We start from the raw sequence: 27,520 nt of genomic DNA on the forward strand, positions 1-27,520 counted from the left end.
TGGTATCTGGCTGCTCAAAAGCAGCAGCCAGACTTTCTGTCTCAGCAATCCACCCATGAGCAAACTTTTTATCTTATCTTCACAAATATTGGGCAACATACAACTTGCGGCTATGACCATGGGAATATAATCCTCATTGAGATCTAACTTGCCATAAAGGCATCACCAGCACATTTTTATTTTGCCAAACTGACATTCCACGGTGATTCTGCACCTACTCAGCCTATTGTTGAATCGCTCCTTACTGCTATTCAGGTTTCCCATGTAACTATTCATGAGCCATGGCATTAAGGGGTACACCGGGTCTCCCAGGATCACAATCGGCATTTCAACATCCCCTACTATAATCTTCTGGTCTGGAAAGAAAGCCCCTGCTTGCAGCTTTCAGGCCGGTGTTCCTGAAGATATGCACATCATGCACCTTTCCACCCCACCCCACGTGGATGTCAATGAAACGCCCGTGGTGATCCAAAGCGCCTGTAACACCATGCAGAATTACCCCTTCCTATTGATTTATTTCATCGCAAGGTGGTCTGGTGCCAAAATTGGAATATGCATGCCCTCTGCAGTTAGGGAAATCCATTTCTGCAAAGCCATCCACTATTTCACACACATTGTCAAAAGTCACAGTCCTTCACAACAAAATGTGATTAATAACCCTGCACACTTGCATTAATGCAGCTCCAAAGAATGACTTCCTGACTCCAAACTGATTCACAACCAACTGGTAGCAGTCTGGAGTCATCAGCTTCCACACTACGATTGCCATGTGATTCTCCACCGAGAGGGCAGCTGTCCTCTGGCTGCCCTTGCACTGCAGGGCTGGGGTGAGCTCTGCACACAGTTCCAGGAAGGTGGCTTTCTTCATCCAAAAGTTTTGCTCATCATTCCAGACCTGCATAACGATGTGATCCCAACACTCAGTGCTAGTTTCCTGAGCCCAAAAGTGATGGTCCATCATGTTCAGCTGTTCTGTGAATGCCAAAAGTAGTCGAATGTTGCTCCTATCCACATCAGACAAACATCAGGAAACTCTAAATCCTGTTGAGTTAGGAACTTCACAATTAACTGCACTGCCATTCGCAATGTGCTCCTGACAAGTAGCAGAGCACTGGAGAGCAGTGCGGGATCCATTCTTTCAGACAGAGATGGTGGGGCACTGAAAAATCCTGTGAACAGAAGATGGAAGCACATGGCCTTAGGTACAACCCTATCTGTAGAACCTGTTTCCTGAACAGCATCTGCAATATTGTTTCCCCAAAGAGGTACAGAGTACCATGCACTAGCTGGGGCAAATGGACCCTTGGGCCCTGATCAGAGTCATAGTTTGATAGCTCAGTGGTTTGAGCATTGGTCTGCTAAACCCAGGGTCATAAGTTCAATCCTTGAGGGGGTCATTTAGGGATCTGGAGCAAAGATTGGGGATTGGCCCTGCTTTGAGCAGGGGGTTGGACAAAATGACCTCCTGAGGTCCCTTCCAACCCTGATATTCTATGACCCCCAGGAGTGTGCAAAAAAGCACTAGTAGAATCTGCCAATCGTTAGAAAAGCTGTTTTTTTCCCCAGAGGGCTGTATCTCAGGAACCAGTTGGTTAAATGAACCCAAATTTGGATTTCTAATCCGATGAGGCATACCACATTCCACAGTGATCTGATTAACCGTTTGGATTTTAGAACACTTAGTCAGATTGTCCTTTAACCAGTAAGTGGATCTTAATCGTAACTATAGAAAAACTACCACTCCACTAAAATATTTATTTGTTGCACCAGAATACAAACCAGTTAAGAAGAGCTAATACCTCAAGAGTCTGATTTCAAGCTATGTCCCTGACAGTGAGTATTTATTATGCTATATATATAAAATCACACACCAAGAGCTAAGTAACACTGAGATCGGAACTATTCAATATTTTGTTTTACCCTCATTGTTTAAAGCGTGGCCCTATCCCTCATTTACAGCACACCACTCAAACCCGGCTTTGAATAAAGAATGACTCATTTCCTCACAGACTTTTCTATGGCACTTGTCACCACAGCATCTGAGTGCTTCCCAAACGTGAATGAATTTATTTTCACAACACAGTTGAGAAGTCCTCTCTCTCCCCATCTGTCTCCTCATTCCAGTCCCATTCTCATCCCTTAGTCACAGGTCTTTACACACAACCCTTCTGCCCATGTCCTTTCAAGCCTCTCCTACTCTGTCTTCTCTCTCACTCACCCGTGGCTCTTCGTCCCACACTCCCTACCCCCCGCCTCCTTGTCCAGTCTCCTTTCCCAGCCAGTCCCAGTCACTCTCTGTTTCCACCCGCAGCAAGCTCCTTGTACCAATCTACTCCCTTCGTCATGACCCCTCTCCCCACTTTTCTTCCCTCTGCATCTGAGTCAGGATGCTTCCTCCTCCATGCTGTCTGGGCACCAGCAGGTGGAGTATTGAGAGCTCTGAGCTCTTGTGCCTGGTACCATAGTGGCTTGCAGCAGTCAGGAGCAAACATTACAGGGAAAGTCCTGCTCAATTCCTACAACCTTTGACAGATAGACTCAATGGAAAATTTAGCTGCCAAATTCTAGCAAGTAGCTACTGAGCATGTGTCTACTCATAATATTCATAAGAGAGGAAAAAAAAAACACATGGAAGCTTCCTTACTAGCACTGTAGCCAACAACAACTAATGCACAGCTGTGAACATTGCTCCTGAGATCGTTAATGATGTTGATATTTATACCAAAGGTAAACAAAATCCCAATCACTTAGTTAGGTTCTGCTGCTTCAGAAATATAGCAAAGTACCTTTGCCAAACAGAGAACATCAGCAGGGAAGAAAAGTTTATTAAGTTTTGATAAAGGATGCTCGAAACAATGGAGTGTAAAAATAAAAAACAATGCGAAAAGTTGGGCTAGTGCCCCTTCGGCAAGTAACTTCATACATGTTCTGTGTTTCATTTTATTCCTAAATCTCCAGAGGCAGCTGTCATCTCGTTATGACGTTATATGCAGCACACCTGCATAACTTTGGCTTAATTCTAACAGCAATTAAACATAATACTTGGTTTAAGGAATGCAAGGCTAAAAGCAGAAATTCAACTCCAACACAAACAGCAGCTCTGAGTCTTCAGCAGGTGATTTCAAGCTCAAAATATCATCCCTCCCCAAATGAGCAACATGCTTTGACTGCATTCTTCAATGTACCTTTAAAATACCTAGAATTTTACAACATGCCTCAGGCACTCTTAATTGAAAAGTAGCTTTTATGTCCCTCTGTCAAGTTCTGGGGTGCAATTCAGACCAATTAGAGGTTGCATCACTGCGTGTAATAGAACCCTGAGTGCCCCAAAATGCTTCTGCTACTTGTGGCTCCCTGTCTGGGACATACACACAGCCAGCATGCACTTTGTGTTCTGTATGCTGTACAGCTTTCATTCAACCACTCTGAATCCAACAGCCTGCCAGCAGTTATCACAGACACACATTTGTCTTTACCAGACTTGGTTAATGTTAGCGAGTGACCCCAATACACCCTCAGTCCCGAACTTCCCCAGACCCATGTGCTCTGATATGTCCATCCCTCTCCTGTAACATTCAGAAGACTAACAAGATTTGTTTGCTCCTTTAAGAAGGCAAACCCCATCAGCTTGTCACATTAACTGGCATTAACACTGACTTTAGTACACAGTCCTGCTGGTTAGCTTAATAGGAAAACAAGTTTATTAACAAACGAAGATAGGATTTTAAGAGAGTTCAAGTGTAAGAGAGAAATCTAGAAATGGCCACAAGCAAATAAAAGTGAACACACACATCTAAATATCTAATACTTAATCTAGCAAGGTTTGGTTCAAGGCTTTGTTCAAGATAGCTTTTCTCACTCAGTCTTCCAACAAGATGGTGACTGCCCCCTCCTCAGTCAGGATCTCCTCCAGAAGCCCAAAGGTGCCAGTTCCTTTGACTTCTTTGGTGAAAGAGAGATCACTTGGGGTTCTCTGCCCCTTTCTTTTATAGTCCAGTGAACCTTTGACATAGATTCTTGTCATAGATTCTAAGGTACCCCTGCACCCCCCAAAGTGACGTTCATTCAAGCTGTGAGGAAGGCATCATTGAGTTTAGTGGTGAAGGAAGCTTCATGCTGTCTCTTCCCCCACTGGTGTTTGCCAAAATAAAATTTTTCTGTTTCCTGCCATCTCCCCCCATTCTGTCTTGATGGTATTGTTTACTACTTATATGTAAACTGAGGTAAACCCACATTACTTTGTTAGGACGGCCCTATTTAAAAACTTTTGTCTAGGCAGGGCTATCTGGTTTTGAACAAGTAACATCATACAGGTGAATTCATAACTGTACATATAATGTTGCTACATGCGCATCATGATATTATTGACCAGCGAGTCATTGGTTTTCAAATAATACCTCACAAGGCATATTTTGTGGAAAGATTATTACAATAGTGTGTAGAGTGTGAATAGAAGGTGCTTTAGGTCACACCCTCTTATTTTTAAAAAGTATTATTTTGAAGAAACAAGATATTGAACAAACTGTTTGGTACTCACAACTCATAACCACTGGGCCAAAGTTTGTGAGTTTAGCTATGAGGAATTCCTTTTGGCATAGACCGCCTGTGCTCCCAACTTGCAGGGTAAATATTATAATAGACAGTAGTAAGAAAACCTACCAAGAAACAGAAGTTCCGTCTGACTTGTTCAGTATGTACCACTAGCCTGCCCACCCCCTGCAAGACAGAAGACTCCAAAGCAATGGTCAAAAACAGTTCAAGAAATAATGTAAACTGCACACCCACCAAAGGGAGGAGGGGATGTGGTAATACTGGAGAAGAGAAAACCTAGGACAAAGGAATTACCAGAAAGTAGTTCATCCTTTTTTGACATTCCCTGTTTTCCTAATTTTGGATATTCAAATTTGAAAAAGTTGGCCTGGGTGGTTGTAATGTTTAGAAATATTGTAAGATCAGGGCAGTCTATCACACACAGCTGCTCTCTCTCTTATGATGAGTTTCCTTTAACAACTCCATGCCCTCTTTTGTTGGGAGAAATTTTTTGATTCTGTGAACTCTTTGGCATATATTTTGAGATCTATATCGATCAAGGAAAATGGCATGAAATCAGTGTGGAGGAGGTTTAAGGGCAATGAGATTTTCAAGGAAGCATTCAAGCTGTGTGGACATAAAAAGTATAGGCCAGAGCAAGAGCTAGGGGCCTGTGAAAGATAAATATGCATGGGATTACTTGTAAACCTCAACTGGGACATCATCATCCTGGAAATCTTCTTCCTTGAATGACCCAATGATGAAAGCATGGACAAACCTGAATCCCTTCTCTCCTCAGGTGAGCTGCTACGACTGCCAAGCAGTTGGTGCTGCTGAAAGATCAAAGAGCCAGGGTCTGCACTGGAAAAGGAATGCTTTCACTTGAAATCTGAGGTATTTCCTATGTACTGGATGTCGACCTTGTAGGTCTTGTAGGTCAAGAGCTGCGAACCAGTCCTAGGGCTCTAATGATGGGTGATTATGCAGGCTAGAGTTACCATCCTGAATGTGAACTTACCGAGACATTTCAACTCTAGGATTGGATGCCACCCCTTTTCTTTTGCAGGATTAGAAAACAATGTGGGTAAAACCTTTCATTTTGAATTTCAGAGGCATTCTCAGTGCTTTCAGTGCTCTGAGCTTGAGAAGGGAATTCACTATTGGTTTAACCGTCTCTCCTGAGAGAAGGTCCCTGAAAAAGGATGAAGAAGTGGGGTAGAAAGTGACTGAAACTGAATAGGATATCCCACGTTTATAACTTCTAAGAGCTCTGAAGTAGTTCAATACCAGGCCTCTTGAAAATAAAAAGGAAGCTGAAAAAACAGGGCAGAGGCAGGTGTAATAAAAAGTTTTAATTTTTTTAAAAAGGTGTACAAGCGAAAAAGAGAAAAAATTATACTAACAACTCCACCTAAAATGTACACACACACATGACTAGCAAAGTTGCATAGTGAGCAGAGAAGTGGACACTGCAGGGGTTCACTCTTACTGCTCGTATAATAAATAGGAACTGAGGGATGGTTTGGTCCACTCTGCTATCTATGCCTTTGGGAGGGGCATTCCGGGTGCAGTCTTAGCCCCAGTGGACACTGAGATTGCATGGTGAGATGGAAGAGAAGGAACTCAATCCAACACCAACACCAAGAGACTCTGAAAAAGATCTGAGGGTCCTGGTAGATAATCAGCTGAACATGAGCTCCCAATGTGATGCTGTGACTAAAAAGACTAATGTGATCCTGGGGTGCTAAACAGGGAAATCTCAAGTAGGAGAAGAGATTTGTATTTGGCACTGATGCGACTGGGATAGTGTATAGTGCTGGTGCCCACCATTCAAGAAGGATGTTGAAGAGCCAAGAGAATTATTAAAGGATTATAAAACATTTCTTATAGTGATGGACTCAAATAATTTAATCTATTTAGCTTAAAGAGACGGTTAAGGGGCAACTTGATTACAGTCTACAAGAATTTACATGGGAAACAAATATTTTATAATGGGCTTGTTCATCTAGCCTAGAAAGGTCTAACAGGATCCAATGGCTGGTAGCTGAAGCTAGACAAATTCAGACTGGAAATAAGGAGTACATTTTTCAGTGAGGGTAATTAACCATTGGAACAATTTACCAAAGGTTGTGATGGATTCCCCGTCACTGACCATTTTAAAATCAAGATTGGATAATTTCTAAATGATCTGCTCTATGAATTATTTTAGGGATGTTGTCTGGCCTGTGTTATACTGGAGGTCAGACTAGATGAGCTCAACGGATCATTCTGGTCTTGGGATCTGTGAATCTATTAAACAAATTTATGTGACCGGGTAGAGCAGTGCAGCCACTAATGACAAGTCTGTACTCTTTACAATGCAAAGTAAATATAACACAGTGAGCAATGACAGGAAACAAAGGAAGGGTGAACTAGGTATGGAAGTATGTGGTTTAGAAAAGCAAAAGATGAGGTGGTGCTTAGTTGTGCTGTTTCTTCGTTCTTTTTTAAAAAGCATACTAAAGTTGGAAGAGTCTAGCATGAAAGGCAGGGTGGAGGTCAGTGATGGAACAACAAATTAAATAAGTAAATCTGGAGTGGGGTTTGAAGAAGCAGAATGAGATTGCCTGGTATACAGGGTTAAGGAGACTATTCCAGCTACAGCTGAATTAATTAATTGATTTTTTGGTTTGGTGACTGAACTGAAAAAGCAAAAAAGAAAAATTTGGTTTAAACTGAAACTGGATTGTGGGGGTTTTTTCCTTGCCAAAACAAAAACACAATTCTTTTTTGTTCTTGTCAAAAGAAACTTTTCAAATGTTGATTCAAAATGAATTTTTTTGCAACAAAATGTCACTCTGAAAATGGTGATTCAAAGCAAGATGCTGAAGTAAAATATTTAGACATTGCAGAAATTTTTTTTTAGCAGAAACTATTCTCCAAGTTCAACCAGAATTCATGAATAAGTTCAGGTTTCAGAGTAACAGCCGTGTTAGTCTGTATTCGCAAAAAGGAAAGCAGTACTTGTGGCACCTTAGAGACTAACCAATTTATTTGAGCATAAGCTTTCGAGAGCTACAGCTCACTTCATCGGGTGCATACTGTGGAAAGTGTAGAAGATCTTTTTATACACACAAAGCATGAAAAAATACCTCCCCCAACCCCACTCTTACCAGCAGGAGAGAGGGGTGGGGGGAGGTATTTTTTCATGTTTTGTGTGTATAAAAGATCTTCTACACTTTCCACAGTATGCACCCGATGAAGTGAGCTGTAGCTCACGAAAGCTTATGCTCAAATAAATTGGTTAGTCTCTAAGGTGCCACAAGTACTCCTTTTCTTTTTGTGAATAAGTTCAGTATTCTGAAAAATGCATTTTTTGGGAAATTTACTATTAAAAAAACCTGCCCAGCCATAAGGAGTGCAATGAAGAAAGACTTGTGGGAGAATAAAACCACCAACATGAGCACCAAGGTGAGCTGATGTGGCAGACTTGTTGTGATAACTGAGCCTACAAATTTACCCTAACTGTGAACTCAACTGTAAAAGTAAAGTTCATAAAGTGTTACAATAACTGTTGATGGGAAAACACGCAAAAAGGAGAGACAGACAGACTGAATTAGTCTGAACAAAAAGCCTCCTGATATAACTCAAGGACTGTGCTAAGATCATGCCTGGTAAATGAGAAAAGTGTGAGACTGGAAAGTAATCGACTAAAATTGGGGTGTCAGAAATTAGGCCTAATTGGTGAATAAAATAATATTCTGTCCTTTGCTCCCTACTGATGCCCTCAAAAGATAAGACTCTTTTTGGGAAAAAATAAAGATGGATGCAGATGCTGGCTGACTGGAAGACAAAAAACGGGGACGGAGCAAGCTTCACCCTGTTGGCTGTTATCCCCACCATTCCCTTGAACCCCAGGCCTTCTTCATCCTAACCTTAACTAGACCAGACCAGAGAGAGGTCTGTGACATCGACATCTGCACCAGTTCCGGCTCAGTCCTGAATGCCACCTGTCATGTGAGACTTTGCCACACAATCCAAATTCCCGGTTGTGTGGTTTTTTCCCTTCCCCACTTTCTTCGGTTTCTTTCCTATCCTCTTTTTTCCTTCTGTTTAATAAAAATCTGTCTTAGTTGGCCAAGACCATATTTTGCAACACCGCTGCAAGCCTGTGACCAAAAAGGCAGCTAAAAGCAATAACCTAATCAGTCCATCAGTAGTGCAAGTTTGTCAGGTCTCAGAGTGGCTGATAAGGCCACATGCTGTGTCTGTGTTTTTCCAGCAATGAGGTTGCAAGTGAGACTCAACGCCAGAGACAGAAGCTGCATTTTCTCCCTTGGCTGTTCTTTTCTCTCCTCTCTTGTGAGTGTTTGTCTTGTTTTGTAGTCTAGGAAATGGAATAGGACTTTAACAACAGCAGCAGCTTCAGCCCAGCTCAACTAACTTTTTCTCTTTTCTCCAAAAGAACAGTTCTTGCCGTCTTTAATAGCACCTAAAGACTGCCAAACAACCAGGTTTTTCCTTCTAAAAACTATCCACATCAAAAGGGAAAGGGAACATGGGATGCTGTCAAAATAAAAGCCTTACTTAATGCTTTATATTTCAAATGCTTTAACTGTTTTTCCCTTTGTTCTGTATCTTTAATAATAGATTAAAAAACAATTTTTAATGGTGTTTATCATGGTACTAAGCAGGTTAAGCTCTCTGTGCACAAACCCTGAACCTTCTTTAAAACTGCTTAACGTTGGACAGTTTCAGGGTCCTGTTAACATTTTTTACTTTTTGGGCCCTTTATTCCATCTAAATTAATACAACAGATCTGTCCTCTTCCTTTGGGACTTTTCAGTACTGACCTGTGAGAATAACTCCCTACCTGTAAAATAACTCCCTAACGGATAAAATAATCATATGTCCTCATCCTGACTACTTTGCTATCTTCTTTTAATACACGGTGTTATGGGATACTTAGCATAAAGGTATAGGCCAATTTAGGCTATATAACTGCTATAGTATTTGTACTTAATGAATACTAAAGCATATATGGTACGGATAATACATATTAGTAATAGGATATAGATATATATACACGCTAGCCAGCATATATTAGTCAACAGTCAGAGGCACTAACAAATATTTTCAGAAGTAGCTCCAACAATTCCTTGCTGGCTTTCAGCAGCTATGAAGGACATGGATCTAACCCACAGGCTATAAGTATATATCCCCCCAGCAGGCTGAATTTCAAGCAGAGATGATGTTTCATAGAATCATAGGACGGGAAGGGACCTCAAGAGGTCATTTAGTCCAGTTCCCTGCACTCATGGCAGGACTAAGTATTATCTAGACCATCCCTGACAGTTGATTACCTCACCTGGTGTTAAAGATCTCCAAGGATGGAGATTCCACAACCTCCCTACACAATTTATTCCAGTGTTTAACCACTCTGACAGTTAGGAAGTTTTTCCTAATGTCCAACCTAAACCTCCCTTGCTGCAATTTAAGCCATTGCTTCTTGTCCTATCCTCAGAGGTTAAGAACAACAATTTTTCTCCCTCCTGTTGTTAACAACCTTTTATGTACTTTAAAACTGTTATGTCCCCTCTCAGTCTTCTCTTCTCCAGACAAAACAAACCCATTTTTTTCAATCTTTCCTCATAGCGCATGTTTTCTAGACCTTTAATAATGTTTGTTGCTCTTCTCTGGACCCTCTCCAAATTCTCCACATCTTTGCCGAAATGTGGCGCCCAGAACTGCATACAATACTCCAGTTGAGGCCTAATCAGTTGAGTGGAAGAATTACTTCTTGTGTCTTGCTTACAACACTAATACTCATGTCTTGCTAATACGTTCCAGAATTATGTTTGCTTTTTTTTACAATGGTGTTACACTATTTGACTCATATTTTGCTTGTGATCCACTATGACTCCCAGATCCCTTTCCGCAGTATTCCTTCCTAAGCAGTCATTTCCCATTTTGTATGTGTGCAACTGATTGTTCCTTCCTAAGTGGAGTACTTTGAATTTGTCCTTATTGAATTTGACCCTATTTACTTCAGATCATTTCTCCAGTTTGTCCAGATCATTTTGAATTTTCATCCTATCCTCCAAAGCACTTGCAACCCTCCCAGATTGCTATGGTCCGCAAACTTTTAAAGTGTACTCTCTATACTATTTTCTAAATCAATGATGAAGATACTGAACAGAACTGGACCCAGAACTGATCCCTGCGGGACCACACTCAATATGCCCTTCCAACTTGACTGTGAACCACTTAGAATGGTTTTCCAATCAATTATGCACCCATCTTATGGCTCCATCTAAGTTGTATTTCCCTAGCTTGTTTATGAGAAGGTCATAAGAGACAGTATCAAAAACCTTACTAAAGTCAAGATATACCACATCTACTGCTTCCCCCCTATCCACAAGGTTTGTTATTCTGTCAAAGAAAGCTATTAGGTTTGTTTGACACAATTTTTTCTTGACAAATCCATGCTATTACTTATCACCCTATTATCTTCTAGGTGTTTGCAAATTGGTTGCTTAATTATTTGCTCCATTATTTTTCTGGGTAGCGAAGTTAAGTTGACTGGTCTACAATTCCGCAGGTTGTCCTTATTTCTCTTTTTATAGATGAGCTCTATATTTGATCTTTTCCAGTCCTCTGGAATCTCTCCCGTCTTCCATGACTTTTTGAAGATAAGTTGAAGTATTTTTCCACTGGGAACAGATTCTACCACCATAGATGTCAACAGCTCATACTGGACTGTCTACCTGAGTTTGTCTGTAAAGCACAGGCTCAGGGACAAGTCTACTCTCGCAAAGCCTTTGCTCAGCAAAAAACATCCTTACTGAAGTCAAATAACGTATTATATAGTGTTTGTGAAAACTACAAGAGTCAATTATTTAGATAAATAAATACTGAAGTAATTTCAATGTAGCTAGGTCAGAGGTACAACAGCAACCAACTTATTTTCTCCTGGAAAGTAGAAGAGAACTACTCGCGGGGTTGTATTGTTTTGTCTGAATGACTGCTGCTGGAAATTAGGTTACAGCAGTAACCTGAGGGATTTTCCTTGGCTCTTTCATATACCTCGTCAATAAAATATATGAAGACCCTTTTAAGTTTAGTTTCTCATTCCCTGCAGGGAATATTAATTGATATATAGCTTTGGACAAGTAGGAGACTGTGATTCACTGGAGACTCTCATGTACTTCCAAAACATACTTCAACAAGAACAAAAGAAACAAATACATGACCAACTGATTTTCTGAGTGTGTCTGCATATGCATACATTACTTTACAAATGTAAAGCTAGTGTATGGAAACCGAAACTTAGCTCAAATTTGAACGATCTTTAGACTCAGGGTTTGGCTTTACAGGGGGCTTAGTCTGCTCTGAAAATGCCTCCATACACATGATCAGTTACTTAGGCCTGGTCTACACTGTGTGGGAGGGATCGATCTAAGTTACACAACTTCAGCTACGTGAATAATGTAGCTGAAGTCGACGTACTTAGATCTCTTTACTGCGGTGTCTTCTCTGCGGTTACTTGACTGCTGATGCTCCCCCGTCGACTCCGACTATGCTTCTCGCTCCGGTGGAGTTCCAGAGTCGACAGGAGAGTGCTCGGCAGTTGATTTATCGCGTCTTCACTAGATGCAATAAATCGACCCCCACTGGATTGATCGCTCTGGAGGTAAGTGTAGACATCCCCTTAGAGTGCACTAACTCTGGATTTATAATGGGCTCTGAAGTTCTCTTTCAAAGTGTACTAAACCTGATGCAAATTGAGTTAGTGTTGTCTGTTGTTTGTGTGCATGAAGTGCTGCCAGGCACTATTTTTGCAGTCCTCCAACTACTATCTCACAAACAGGGACATCACTCGAAGAAGAAGGGGAAGTTACTCACCTTGTGCAGTAACTGAGGTTCTTTGAGATGTGTGTCCTTGTGGGTGCTCCACTACCCAGACTCCTCCCCTCTACTTCAGAGTTCTCACAGGGTCCTCTGTGATAGAGAAGGAACGGTGGGGGCATTGGTTGCATAGCACTAGTTAACCACCATGATGGCATGAGATGGGGTCAGCGCACGTGGGGCCCAACCGGACACTGCTGTCGAAATTCTCCAACTAGAAGAGCAGGGGCGCACAATCTCCTGAAGTGGAACACCCACAGGGACATCACTTGAAGAAGAACTGTCTGTTTACCTTTGAGACCGCAAGTTGACCAGATGACCCTTCTCCTGTTTAAAGCCTGGCACAGTGCCATTTACACCTAGATTCCAATAGATCAGCATTACGGTAATATACTCCAGCAGCCTTTAGAACATGCCTTAAGCAGCCGCTGGGAGCCATGCTGAGACCCTATATCTCATTGCCATCTGGGAGAAAGGAGTGACAACAACGGGTCATACTGAAAGGTGAACTGTCAGAGTGGATAGATGTTATTAGTGGAGTTCCTCAGGGATTGGTTTTGAGACCAATTTGATCGAACATTTTCATTACTGACCTTGGCACAAAAAGTAAGAATGCGCTAATAAAATTTGCAGATGACACAAAGTTGGGAGGTATTGCCAATATGGAGGAGGACCGGAATATCATACAAGAAGATCTGGATAATCTTGTAAACTGGAGTAAATGGGATGTAATTTAATAGTGCAATGAGAAATGGGATGTAATTTAATAGTGCAAAATCAAGCATTTAGGGACTAATGACAAGAATTTTTGCTATAAGCTGGGGCCTTAGCGGTTGGAAGCAACAGAGGAGGAGAAAGACCTGGGTGCACTGGTTGATCACAGGATGACTAGGAGCCGTCAACGTGATGTGGCCATGAAAAAGGCTACTGCAGTCCTAGGATGCATAAGGTGAGATATTTCCAGTAGAGACTGGGAAGTATTAGCACCGTTATACAAGGCACTTGTGAGACCTCATCTGGAATACTGTGCGTAATTCTGATCTCCCATGTTTAAGAAAGATGAATTCAAACTGGAACAGACGCAGAGAAGGGCTAAAAGGGTGATCCGAGAAATGGAAAACCTACCTTCTGAGAAGAGACTCAAAGAGCTTGGCTTGTTTAACCTAACCAAATGAAGGCTGAGGGGAGATATTATTGCTCTCTATAAATACATCAGAGGCATAAATGCCGGGGAGGGAGAGGAGTTATTTAAGTTGTTGGCAGATGTGAACTATGAGTCTTTCCCAGTCTTCAGCTCCCACCTCTCTCCCTCAGCCCACACCGTTCCCCTTCATTGGTTAACCATCTGCTGCTCACATTTTTGAAATGGCAGCTGGACCTGCTGGGCAATCAGCTTCTGTCTCATGCTGAAGTCCTGATCATAGACTGTTTACAAGCCTATGCCATGGAAGGCACATATCCATCTACCTATTTTCCTTTTCCTACCACTCAACTGTCCTGCCCAGTGAACACCCACCCTCCTGCCCCAAACAATAGCGAGAAGCAGGGCACAGCCACAACCTCTGAGAACATAAGAGCCTCTACACCCCAACCTGCCTCCCGCAGCATATTCAAATAATGAAAATATTCAGTGGTGTGAAATTCAACAGTTTATTGAGAAAGTGGTTACAAGAAAAAAAATGTGGTTAGTATTCTCCATTTCCATGAGGTAGATATGGGTATTGCATGTTGCAAAGATACTAAGATTACAGCTTCCTGCTGAGGTATATATGCCTTATAACAGGCATTTGTATAGGAATATATGTTTACCCTAGGGATAGCATACTGTACAACTCTTAATGGCTTCTGATCAGTTTACACAGAAAAAGACCAAGTTAAGGCTTTGAACAGTCACTGCAGAACCCCACCTATTTTTCTCTGCAATTTCAGCAGGTCTGCAGGGGACATAAAGCAGAATCTTAGACTGAGAAATTGCTTGATTTTGATCTGAACATTATGTGGGATAGCTGTGCAGTCATTTGCTCCCCGAGATAGCTTACAATTCCCATGAAGAACTTCTGGCAGAGAGGGAGGGAGGGACCATCTTGATGAGTAACTTCACACCTTGTTTCTCTGGTCTGCCCTTTGCCTTTCTGATTAAGGCCATTCTCTGCCTCCTGGTCACCCACCTCAGTGTAACATTATCAACACAGAGGGGGGGAGGGATAGCTCAGTAGTTTGAGCACTGGCCTGTGAGGGTTGTGAGTTCAATCCTTGAGGGGGCCATTTAGGGATCTGGGGCAAAAATTGGGGATTGGTCCTGTTTTGAGCAGGGGGTTGGACTAGATGACCTCCTGAGGTCCCTTCCAACCCTGATATTCTATGATTCTATGATTACAATCCATCTTGCCCCAGATACCCTCCGGTAACCCTTCTGAGACCATATAACCATCTCCAAGGCACAGCTTAAACCGCAAAGCCAAACCGGGACCATAATCCCCAAAACCTCACAGCCTTCAATGCACATCTACAAACCCCAAAATCCAAAGCTAGATTCCCTGCACACACTCCTTACCACCTCTGAGGTTCTCCCAAACCTGGGAAGAATCTCAGGGAGCGGAAACATGAAATACATGTTAAAAATGCTATCACTGCCTCTCTGGACTATGAAGAATAACCCCTTGTTTTTTCTTCCTACTCCTGCAGCCATAGTGCCTGTAGTGGCCAGATCCTCAAAGACAGGGCCTTTATCAAGGTCTGAGCAGCTTGCTAAGCTGAGGGAGAAGAACTGGAAAATCAGGGAAGAAATGTTTGCAGACCTCACTGCAGACTTCCCCCAAAACTTGAAAACAATAGCAAGCTGGAGATTGGATCTGAGAGACACCAGAGAAAGTGTTGCAGTGGCCAGAGACAGCGTGGCCATGGCAAACGTCACCATAGAGAAAGACAGGGAGATGCAGTAGCAACTCCTGGAGGTCACATAGACTCAGAATGCTCCGTTGCAGCACACAGACATTCCAGTGCCCTCAACCAGGACCCAGCCATGTTCTGCAACCCCTGAACAATACCGAATACTGAGAACATCAGCATATGTTCCCCCAATGAAACCTTACAGTTGTGCTCCCAGTTACCATTCCTCTCCCCAGCTGAAGCTCAGGGCAACAAAAACAATTGTCCCGAGAGCCCAGCTCTTTCATGCCATGTAACACATCTGGTACTTTGAGGCTTGACATCAGAAGGCAGAAGAACAAGAAGAGACAGAGGCAAGACGTATATTCACCTGTGAATTGGAGCCTGCCTTCCACTGCACTGTGTCACTTTAAAGCAGTGTTTCATTATTAAACACTGCTTTAAATATTTCATTATTAATCATAATTAAAGATTTTATTTTTGGTTGTTACATAAATTGTTTTTAATAATAAAAATCATTAAAATTAATTCAAAAAGACTTGGCAATGCATGTGTGACAAAGTAGGAATTTTCTGTAAAGTTTTTATGATTCCTCTGTGAGCCTTAGTTTCCCTCTGCACTTTGCATTGCTAACTGGGCACAAAATGGATTGCATTGCTAAGTGGGTGCAAAAGGTTAAAAAGCTGTTCTTGGGGAAGAGCGGGAAACATAAGGTATTGTCTTACATTATTGATTGGGATGGAATGAAAGGGTCATTAAGCACTGACTGAAACTGACCCATATTGATGGAGGGTCTGCAAAGACAATGGGAGATGTAAGGACTGAACAACGGACACTTATACATGGGAAACTCCAGCAGGCAGGACACGTGAACTCAGCATGAAAGATGTCATGTGGCTGGCATAAAAGTTGGCTTTTGGGAGAGAGACAGCAGTTCTCACTTGAGATTGCCAAAGAGAGAGGGAGAGAGAGCCAAAAATGGATTCCAGCGTAGCTGTGAGGAGAGCTTGCTTGGCCAGAATGAACTACACCTTAACATTGATTTCTCTGCGACTTCCAGAGCTGTGTTCCAGTTGATTGATAAATCCTGCTCTGTTTTGAAAAGGCTGCCTGGTAACACTGAATATCCTTGTGGAGGTACATTGGTCCCTGGACTGCCTGGGCAGAGCTCACCGTGCAAAGCAGGATTACTGGAGCCCAGGGGCTCAGTCTCAGAGGCATTGAGGCTGGGTCCTACCCTAAAGAAAGAGTTGGGCCCCTTGGGGGTCTGGCATACTGAAGTGGTTCCTCCAGGGCACTGTTTAAAAGCTGGGGCATGCTGTGGATCTGTGGCAGCATGGTACACAGAAAAAACCTAAATTTTGCATGTCATAGATTTTTCTAAAAGTATAAAAGCACAGACATGATAAAATAAGGAGTGTCATAATGTGCCACTTCCACCACCCATAAAAGACTCCAACGCTCACAATCCACTCTCCCCACTACTCTCTGGGATAATAGCTGGATGTACAGCTGAACCTTTTCAGGCCTGAGACTCAAAGTAAGAGCAATATACATCCCTGACAGTATTGCCATGGCTGTTTCCATTTTCAACTGGCTGCTTAAACCGCTGAGCAAGTCCCCGTCACTCAGCCTCCCATCGACTGTTAAGGCTCTCCCCTTTACTCTCACAGCCATTTTGCAAAATACATGTAGCTATAATCCTAGGCAAATTAGCCCATAAAGAGAGCCACCTTCTTTTCAGATTGCCGAATACACACTCCACTGTTATTCTGCAACTACCGAGGCACTAGTTAAACAGTTCCTTTCTTCTGTCCAAGTGGTCTGTGAATTGCTTCATTAGCCAGGGAAGCAGAGAATAAACTGGGTCTCCCAGGATAACCAGAGCATTCTCCACACCATTAATGTTCATAGTGATCTGGGGGGAAAAGTCTCCTTTATTCTTTAAAGTAAACAGAGCAGCATTCTGAAAGATACTAGCATTGTGGACCTTTCCAGACCACCCTGCATTTATGTTTGTGAACATGTCATGGTGGTCAACCAGGCCTAGGAGCAACCATGTAGAAATACTCCTTTCTGTTCATAAACTCTGAGCCCTGATGTGGGGGCCAAATGAGAGGGTCCCATCAATTACCCCAACCCAGTTTGGGAACCCCATGTATGCAATGCCATCAAAAATCTCCTGAGCATCACCAAGCTTTAAAACCCAGTACAACGATACCTTATGCATGACATCACACACTTGCCTCACAATGGACCCACCAGCCGGTCTCCCTATGCCAAATTGGCTGGCTACAGACTGGTAGCATTTGGGGGTGGTTGGCTTCTAGATGGCAATGGTGACACGCTTCTCAATGGGTATGGGGCACTGCATGCTGGGATGCTGTTGCTGCGGCTCCAGGGCTAGTTCAGCACTGATCTCGAAAAGGTTGTCTTCACCATTGTGATGGGGTTCACTCACCACTGTGGCACCTCCTGCTGGCTGTCCTGGGGATTAGCTCTGTTCACCAGTGCGCCCTCTTCTGGTGATGTCCAGCTGCCGTCACTTCTGCTTCAGGACCCACATCACTCCAACAACTGCAGCGTCCTCTGCAGGACACAGCCATTCGGCTGTGCCATACTCTGTGCTCCCCCACTTCCAGTATCGCAGTCCACTGTCCAGCCACTTCCCTCAGTGGCTACTTCAGCCAATTGGCCACTTCCTCAGTGGCAAGGCGGGGGATGGGAGGGGAGAAACCCAGGCCCATCTACTACTCTGGCCCAGGGACTCTGTAGATGGCTGCCACTTGCTGCGTCCCCTCCAACTCCTCAGTAGATCTCCCTGAGACATTTCCCCGTGGCCTCAGCACCCTCTTTGTCCTTGCTTCAAGGCCTCAGCCTGCAGATCCCTGCAGCCCATCAGGAGCTGCCTTTAAGTCCCCCAGTCTCTGCCTGTAGCACTGTTCTGTCCAGGGTGCTTGCTGCCTTCAGCCTACAAGGTAGCCAGTCCTCCTCCCTCAAAGTCCAGGGAGTGACTGAAGTGGCTCTGCTCTGCAGTCCTTCTTTTAGGGGCCAACCTGGCCCTTCTCTAATTGGCTGCCTTTGGTGCAGCCTCCCTAGGGCTCTAATAACCCTTTATAGGCCAGTATGGGGCAGATGCCCCATCATCACATCCCCAAAATTCTGTCACCAAATTCTGCTGATCATTCCAGGTCTGCAGAAAGATCTTCTCTCATCCACTGGTGCTGATTTCCCAAGCCCAAGAACCGTGCTGTGAACTGCTCCAAGAAGAGTTTGTGAAGCAGCAGTTGCGCGGTGTCATCCTCGTCTTCCTAGTCCTCTTCCTCTGCTGCGGCTGGAGGAGCCGCTGCTATAGCCCCATCATCTCCTGGGTAGTGCACAGCTGCCCTGTGTGCACACTATTAGTACAGCTTCCATATTGCGCCCTAACCCCTGTGCGTCACACCATATGAACTAAACACCCCATGTAGATCAGGCCTCGGGAATCTCAAAAGAAACTATGCAACTGGTTTCTACTTTGTGTGAAGAACTGGCATTAACAAAGGCAACAAAACAGCAAGACCGGTCTTCCTGAATGGCTTTGGAGGAAATACCCCCTATAAAACTTTAGCATTTCTGTAGTAAAAATTACTCAATACAAGAAAATAGCTCTTTAAAGAGATCAAAAAGCAGCAGCGGCAATCAAGCCTTGTTTTATGAACCTCAGACACACTCGGTGCAGCTGCAGTAGCATTTGAAACAAGTCAGAACACTAACAGTGACACATAATTCATTCTATTTCTACCTCTTGTAAAGATGTAAACAGTAAATTTAGTGAGGTATAGATACCTTTTCGTCGGAGTGGGTGCTCCGGAGGACATATGGGTAACCATGGTGTCATTCATGTTTGTCAGAGGTCGAGGAGGACTAAAATAGAAATAACGTATTCCATGTTAATGATTAAAAACCAGCAGTAAATACAGATAAAGGTGAAAACAAAACTATTATTCTATGTAACATTAGGTCAAAGGTACCAACTAATTCAAATACCTAAGTAACAGGAGTACCTACGTAGGCAGGGGTTTTGTGTTCAGATTGCCTTAAAGAGCTCCTGTGTCAGGTTAAAATGCGGGTAAAAAACGGTTATTTAAATGCACAGTGACTGTTGTTCTTCAATATGCTGTGCACATATACATTCCACAGCAGGTGTCTGTGCACCCCATGCACTTGAGTCAGATTTCTGCCTGCAGTACAACCAGGAAGCACATGTGCTCCTGCTCTTCTCATGCTCTCAGGCAAGGGCATAAAAGAGGTGTGGTCACCACTTCCCTCATTGTTCCTTCGCACTGACATATGTACTGTTCAATGTAGCAGGAAAGCTGGGAGGGTTGTAGAATGTGTGTATGTGCAATGTAAAATGTATGTTGAAGAACCACAGTTACTGTATGGGTAAGTAACTTTTTTTTTTAAACTCTCAGTGATTGTGCCAGCAGGTGACTCCTCAGCAGTTCCCTTGTAGGTGGAGGGACTTTGAATCATCTGAACAGAGACTGTAACACCAACTTGCCAAAGTTGCATCATTACGAGAGGCCTGACTGATGGTATAGTAAGCAGAACAAGTATGTACAGGTGACCATGTCACTTCCTTGCAGATATCAGCTACTGGAGCATTGCTCCAAGAACATGAAGTATTTCTTCAGCTTTAGAAGAATGGAGCTTTGGGGGGAAAAACACTGGAAAATGAATAGTTTGCTTCAGACAATGGTTATGCTTTAGGCATAAACTTAGGGTGTGGTCTAAGGGAAACCTTGCTTTTATAGAAAACCACAAAAGGAGGACCGTTCAGAAGGACTTGAAGTTCTGAAACCATCCTAGAAGAAGCAATCACCACCAGAAAAGCCATCTTCATAGACAATAACAATAGTGAGGTTATAGCCATAAGCTCAAAGAGAGGTCCTATGAGTTTGGAGAGGGCTAGATTGAGATCCCATACAGGTACAGGATCAGAAACAGGAGGGTAAACGTTGACTAGACCTTTCAAGAATTGGAAACAAGAGGGTGAGAGAAAATGGAAAACCCATCACTGGTGAATGTAGCACAGAAATGGAAACCCCGTGAACTCTCACGGAACTAATCAAAAAATCTGATGATTTCAGGGGAAACAAGTAGTCCAGCACATCTGCAACTGCCATAAGATGGGGTGATATGTGTTGAGATTGCACCCAGATCAAAAATCTCTTCCAGTTTGTGGAGTATGTTGCTCTTAGTCTAGTGCTATTAGTCTTCTGCTATTCACCAACATGTCTGAACCCCACAGGAGCACAATTTCTCATGGGAATTCAACCAGAAATGATCTATGCTGTAAGGTGGAGACACTGGAGGTTGGGATGTAGAATCTTGCTTTGGTTCTTAGATAGAAGATACTCGACTAGTGGTAAAGTTACCGGTGACCAGACAGAAAGCTGATGTAGGTCCATGAACCAATAGTTTCTTGGCCACATTGATGCAACAAGGATTAATATTGGTTGTTCTCTTTTCAGCTTCTTGAGTACCTTCAGAATCAGAGGAACTCAGCCAGACATAGGAGATGAATGGACCATGGAAAAAGAAAGGCATCTGTGATGGAACCCAGACTGTGGCCTGCCCTGGAGCAAAATATTATGCACTTGTTATTCAGGTTGGTTGCAAACAAGCCTATTGCTTGGTACCCCCCAGTGGTGGAAGATCTGAAGCAAAATATCCTTCCTGACTGACCATTCATGAAAGCCTTCAGGGAAACATTGAGACAAATGCACAAATTCCAGTTGAGGCTATTTTGCACCTCCCTGCTTGTTTAGATAGAACAAGACAGTGGTGTTGTATGTAAGAACTTGTACCACCTGTTTCCCGACCCTAGACAAACATTTTGCAGACCCAAAGAATAGCTTGGAGCTCTAACACCTTTATGTGGAGGTGAAACTTCCTGAGGTGACCAAAGAGGTTATGTCTGTAGTTGACTGAGATGGGCTCCCCAAACTTTGGTAGACAACTTTCCAGAATCATAGCTGGTTCTGGAGACAAAAATGGCACTTCTTTGGGCACACTGTTCGGGGTTCTAGCACCAGCTGAGAGACTGAAACACTGAGGCAGGTACACAAAGCTGCATGTCCAAGGGGTGCCTGAAAGGATGATATACCAAATGGAGCCATTCCTGTAGACAGTGAAGGTGAAGTCTGGCATGCAGAGTTATGTACGTGCATGAGGTCACATGGTCTGGAGCTGAAGGCAGGCATGTCATTGAGTTGGACTTGAGACTTTCTGAGAGATTGAAACCTTCCCTGAAAGGAGAGCCATAGTGGTCATGCTGTCGAGTTCTGCTCCTATGAGTTGTGTTGGTTGTAACTCTGATTTGTCTGAATTTAGTTTCAGATCCAGATGGGAGAATAGCTGTTTGATGACTAGGATACTGTTTTGGTCCTGGTCACTTGATGCTCCATGAACTAGCGGATCATTTGGGTAAGGAAAATTTGAATGCTCAAATGGCAGAGGTGGGATGCTACTGCTGCTATGTATTAGGCAAAGACCCTTGGGGCAGATGACAGTCTGAAGAGAAGCACTGTGTACTAGTAATAGTTAGAACCTGCTATGAATCGAACTTCCTATGGCAAGGATGTATCACCACATGGAAGTATGCGTCTTGTAAACTGACGGTACCATACAAATTTCCCATCTCCAGGGAAGGGATAATAGAAGCAAGCAGACCATCCTGCAATTGCTTTCTTAGATCTAGAATGGGGCAAGGCCACCAGATTTCTTGGGAGCAGGAAGTAATGGGAATAGAAGCCATTTCTTCTGTGTTAGTAAGGACCTTCTTTCCTCACTTCCAATTCTAGAGATCATAGTTCTTGAAGTAATAGTCTTGTGAGAAGTGTCTCTGAAAGGAACAAGGAAGGTGGGTTGGGAAAAGGGAGGAAGTTCATGGGGTAACATATCCCTCCTTTAATGTGCTGAGCACCCAGTTGTCTGATGTGATGCTTTCCCAAGCACAGTGAAAGAGGAACAGGTATCATCCAAATGGAGGAGGTATAGTTCGTGTGCTGTCCTTGACCAAGAAGTCAAAAAGATTGCTTGGAAGTTGCAGCTGTCTGGTGAGAAGGGACTCCTGCTGACGAAGATGGTTGGAGACATCAAGGAGGTCTTCACTTTCTCTTAGAAGCATACTGTGAGTGACCTCTGTGGGAAAGAGGGTGTGGAGTAAGATTATGGACTGAACTGTTTCCTCTTGTTAACCAAAGTATAAACTCCTATTGAATGAAGTATTGCACAAGAGTCCTTCAATGTGCGCACAGTGTCATCTGTTTTAGTAGAACACAGTGTAGAACCCTCAAAAGGTAAGATTTCTATGGTGTTCTGCAGCTCCCTTGGAATGCCAGAAGCCTGTAGTGAAGAATAATGCTGCGTAGAGATTACAGTGATCACACAATGCAAGGACATAGCAGCAGCATCTATTGCTGCCTTGAGGTATGAATGAGCTGTAAGATATCCCTCTGAAACCAAAACTAAAAACTGTTCTTCATATTCCTCTGGCAATTTGTCAGCAAATTTAGAAATGGCAGAGAAATTAGCAAAGTTATATTTTGACAAAAGAACCTGATAATTAGCAACTCTCATTTGAAGAGTGGCAGTGGAATAAACCGTTTAGCCGTATAAATCAGTCTCTTATATTTCTTATCTTTGGGAGTGGCCTTAATATGGGATTGATGGGACCTCTTGTTAAGCCACCAAAGAATCAGGAACTAGATGGGTAAAGAAACAGTCAAAATCTTATTGAGGGACTTGGTATCGTCTGTCCACTTGCTTGGCTGGAGTCTGCCAGAGAGTTTTCACTGACTCCAGTAAGGCTTCACTGACAGGAAGCACAACACTTCCTGGGGCAGGAGTCTGTAATATTTAGGAAAGTATCTGGATTCTCTTGCACAAGTTCCACCTGCACCCCTAAAGAACTGGTCACCACCTCATGAGGTCCTGAAAAAACTTTGAAGTCCTCTAGGAGGCGGAGGGGAGACAAGAATGGCATTCTTACTGTTAGTCCAGAGCAATCCCATTATTCCAAAACTTCTGGTTAAAAGAAACTTACTTGTGTTCCCCCAACAAAGGACACAGTTGTGGTCATCTGCTATAGAGCAGCAAGAAAAGGGAAGAAAGAAAAAAATTCCTGAATCAAATATCAAGGCTATCTAAGCAGAAGAATTCTATTCTCACAGGGAATTTTAACTATCCACGTATATACTGGGTAACCCGTGGGTATATATTGGGTAACATATCCAAACAAGTACACTCAAAAATATTTCTAACTTCTAGAACTAGAAGTCACTTAATGATTCAGAAAATACAGAGTCAAACCAGAGAAGCAGCCACCTTGAATTTCCTTCTTACTTATCAGAAGAAAATAATTTAGGAAATGAACTTGTAAGCTCTTCAGAGCAGGGACCATGCCCTTCTATGTATTTGTGCACCACCTAGCACTGTGAGGTCATAAGAATGATTTGCATTCTAAACAGATTTGCAGAGACAGCGATAAACATTTCACAGAATGAAGCAGTATATAGGTACTTTAGAGAGATTTCAGAAAGCCAATTTTTAGCAATCATAAAATCATAGAATACTGGGGTTGGAAGGGACCTCAGGAGGTCATCTAGTCCAACCCGCTCCTCAAAGCAGGACCAATCCCCAACTAAATCATCCCAGCCAGGGCTTTGTCAAGCCTGACCTTAAAAACTTCTAAGGAAGGAGATTCCACCACCTCTCTAGGTAACGCATTCCAGTGTTTCACCACCCTCCTAGTGAAAAAGTTTTTCCTAATATCCAACCTAATCCTCCCCCACTGCATCTACCTCTCCTCCCAGTTTAGTGTCATCTGCAAACTTCCTGAGGGTGCAATCCACACCATCCTCCAGATCATTAATGAAGATATTGAAGAAAACCAGCCCGAGGACCAACCCTGGGGGCACTCCACTTGATACCGGCTGCCAACTAGACATGGAGCCATTGATCACTACGCGTCCAGCACTTCCCCCTATCGCCATGAGTTTTCAATAGCTCTGCAATCACATCCACCAACTCCTTTGGTCCCACGGGCTTGTGCTCATCCAGCTTCTCTAAATAGTCCTGAACCACTTCTGTCTTCACAGAGGGCTGGTCACCTCATCCCCATGCTGTGCTGTCCAGTGCAGCAGTCTGGGAGCTGACCTTGTTCGTGAGGACAGAAGCAAAAAAAAGCATTGAGTACATTAGCTTTTTCCACATCCTCTGACACTAGGTTGCCCCCCTCATTCAGTAAGGGGCCCACACTTTCCTTGACTTTCTTCTTGTTGCTAACATACCTGAAGAAACCCTTCTTGTTACTCTTAACATCTCTTGCTAGCTGCACCTCCAGATGTGATTTGGCCTTCCTGATTTCACTCCTGCATGCCTGAGCAATATTTTTATACTCTTCCCTGGTCATTTGTCCAATCTTCCACTTCTTGTAAGCTTCTTTTTTGTGTTTAAGATCAGCAACGATTTCACTGTTAAGCCAAGCTGGTCACCTGCCATATTTACTATTCTCTCTACACATTGGGATGGTTTGTCCCTGTAACCTCAATAAGGATTCTTTAAAATACAGCCAGATCTCCTGGACTCCTTTCCCTCGCATGTTATTTTCCCAGGGGATCCTGCCCATCAGTTCCCTGAGGTTGTCAAAGTCTGCTTTTCTGAAGTCCAGGGTCTGTATTCTGCTGCTCCCCTTTATTCCCTGTGTCAGGATCCTGAACTCGACCATCTCATGGTCACTGCCTCCCAGGTTCCCATCCACTTTTGCTTCCCCTACTAATTCTTCCCGGTTTGTGAGCAGCAGGTCAAGAAGAGCTCTGCCCCTAGTTGGTTCCTCCAGCACTTGCGCCAGAAAATTGTCCCCTACACTTTCCAAAAACTTCCTGGATTATCTGTGCACCGCTGTATTGCTCTCCCAGCAGATATCAGGGTGATTGAAGTCTCCCATAAGAACCAGAGCCTGCGATCTAGTAACTTCCGTTAGTTGCCAAAAGAAAGCCTCGTCCACCTCATCCCCCTGGTCCGGTGGTATATAGTAGACTCCCAGCACGACATCACCCTTGTTGCTCACACTTCTAAACTTAATCCAGAGACTCAGGTTTTTCTGCAGTTTCATACCGGAGCTCTGAGCAGTCATACTGCTCTCTTACATACAGTGCAACTCCCCCACCTTTTCTGCCCTGCCTGTCCTTCCTGAACAGCTTATATCCATCCATGACAGTACTCCAGTCATGTGAGTTATCCCACCAAGTCTCTGTTATTCCAATCACATCATAATTCCTTGACTTTGCCAGGACTTCCAGTTCTCCCTGCTTGTTTCCCAGGCTTCGTGCATTTGTGATAGGCACTTGAGATAACCCGCTGATCGCCCCTCTTTCTCAGTATGAGGCAGGAGCCCTCCCCTTTCACGCGCTCCTGCTCTTGCTTCCTCCCAGTATCCCACTTCCCCACTTACCTCAGGGCTTTGGTCTCCTTCCCCCGGTGAACCTAGTTTAAAGCCCTCCTCACTAGGTTAGCCAGCCTGCTTGCGAAGATGCTTTTCCCTCTCTTCGTTAGGTGGAGCCCGTCTCTGCCTAGCACTCCTCCTTCTTGGTACACCATCCCATGGTCAAAGAATCCAAAGCCTTCTCTCCGACACCACCTGCGTAGCCATTCTTTGACTTCCACGGTTCGACCATCTCTACCCAGGCCTTTTCCTCCCACGGGGAGGATGGACGAGAAGACCACTTGCGCCTCAAACTCCTTTATCCTTCTTCCCAGAGCCACGTAATCTGCAGTGATCCGCTCAAGGTCATTCTTGGCAGTATCATTGGACCACGTGGAGAAGCAGGAAGGTGGAACGATCCGAGGGCCTGACAAGTCTTGGCAGTCTCTCCGTCACATTGCGAATCTTAGCTCCTGGCAAGCAGCAGACTTCTCGGTTTTCCCGGTTGGGGCGGCAGATAAATGACTCAGTCCCCCTGAGGAGAGAGTCCCCGACCACCACCACCCGCCTCCTTCTCTTGGGAGCGGTGGTCGTGGAACCCCCAACCCTAGGACAGTGCATCTCATGCCTTCCAATCGGTGGAGTCTCCTTCTGCTCTCTTCCCTCAGAGGTATCATCTGGTCCACTCTCCGCATTAGTACCTGTGGAGAGAACATGAAAACGGTTACTTACCTGTATCAGCGTTGCTGGTACATGGACGTTCCTCTTTTTCCTTCTGGAGGTCACATGATGCCAAATTTTTTCACCGTCCTCCTGTCCCCGATGTGCAGCCTGCTCTGAATCTTCAGAACCTTGTGCCCATAGAAGCATATCGTGATGTCTGTCCAGGAAATCTTCAGTTTCTCTTATGCAACGCACGGTCGATACCTGTTGCTCCAGACCTTGAACCTTCTCTTCCAATATGGAGACCAGCTTGCACTTTGTACAGACATGGCTTATGGCTTTTCTCTGAACCCTCTTTAATTTATCATCCTCCTCCTTGAATTGTGGACACCAGAACTGGACGTAGGATTCCAGCAGTAGCCACCCCAGTGCCACATACAGAGGTAAAATAACCTCTTTACTCCTACTCAAGATTCCCCTGTTTATCCATCCAAGGATCATATTAGCCCTTATGGCCACAGCATTGCACTTGAATCTCACGTTTAGCTGATTATCCATGACCAACTCCAAAACCTTTTAGGAGTCACTGCTTCCCAGAATATAGTCTCCTATCCTCTAAATATGGCCTAAATTCTTTGTTCCCAGATGTATACATTTAAATTGGGCATGATTAAAATACATCTTGTTTGCTTGCACCCAGTTTACCAAGCAATCCAGAATGCTCTGAATCAGTGACCTGTCCTCTTCATTATTTATCACTCCCACAATGTGCATGTCATCTTCAAACTTGATCAGTAATTGATGTTTTATTTTCTTCCAGGTCATTAGTAAAAATGTTACATAGTGTAGGGCCAAGAACCAATCCCTATGGGACCGTTTGATGATGATTCCCCATTTACAATTACACTTTGAGACTTAAAAAGAAAAGGAGTACTTGTGGCACCTTAGAGACTAACAAATTTATTAGAGTATAAGCTTTCGTGAGCTACAGCTCACTACATCGGATGTAGCTCACAAAAGCTTATGCTCTAATAAATTTGTTAGTCTCTAAGGTGCCACAAGTACTCCTTTTCTTTT

General features: G+C 43.6%; 1 protein-coding gene across 21 annotated transcripts in view; it reads right to left on the reverse strand.

Moving 5' to 3' along the window:
• DTNB (dystrobrevin beta) overlaps positions 1-27,520 on the reverse strand; it is a 389,020-nt gene that overhangs the window by 163,262 nt on the left and 198,238 nt on the right. For 19 of the 21 annotated variants that reach the window (XR_012157855.1, XR_012157851.1, XR_012157853.1 and 16 more), the window contains one exon: positions 19,135-19,212. Coding sequence is in view for 4 of the 21 variants with exons in the window: in XM_073335462.1 (XP_073191563.1) it covers positions 19,135-19,212 (78 nt within the window). In the remaining 17 variants the exon portion in view is untranslated. Of the gene's footprint in view, positions 1-19,134; positions 19,213-23,418; positions 23,441-27,520 lie in introns of those variants that run through there. The other 2 variants (XM_073335468.1, XM_073335467.1) reach the window with 2 other exon arrangements.

Source organism: Lepidochelys kempii, chromosome 3 (assembly GCF_965140265.1).
Source record: "Lepidochelys kempii isolate rLepKem1 chromosome 3, rLepKem1.hap2, whole genome shotgun sequence".
In the NCBI taxonomy this organism is placed as follows: Eukaryota; Metazoa; Chordata; order Testudines; family Cheloniidae; genus Lepidochelys; species Lepidochelys kempii.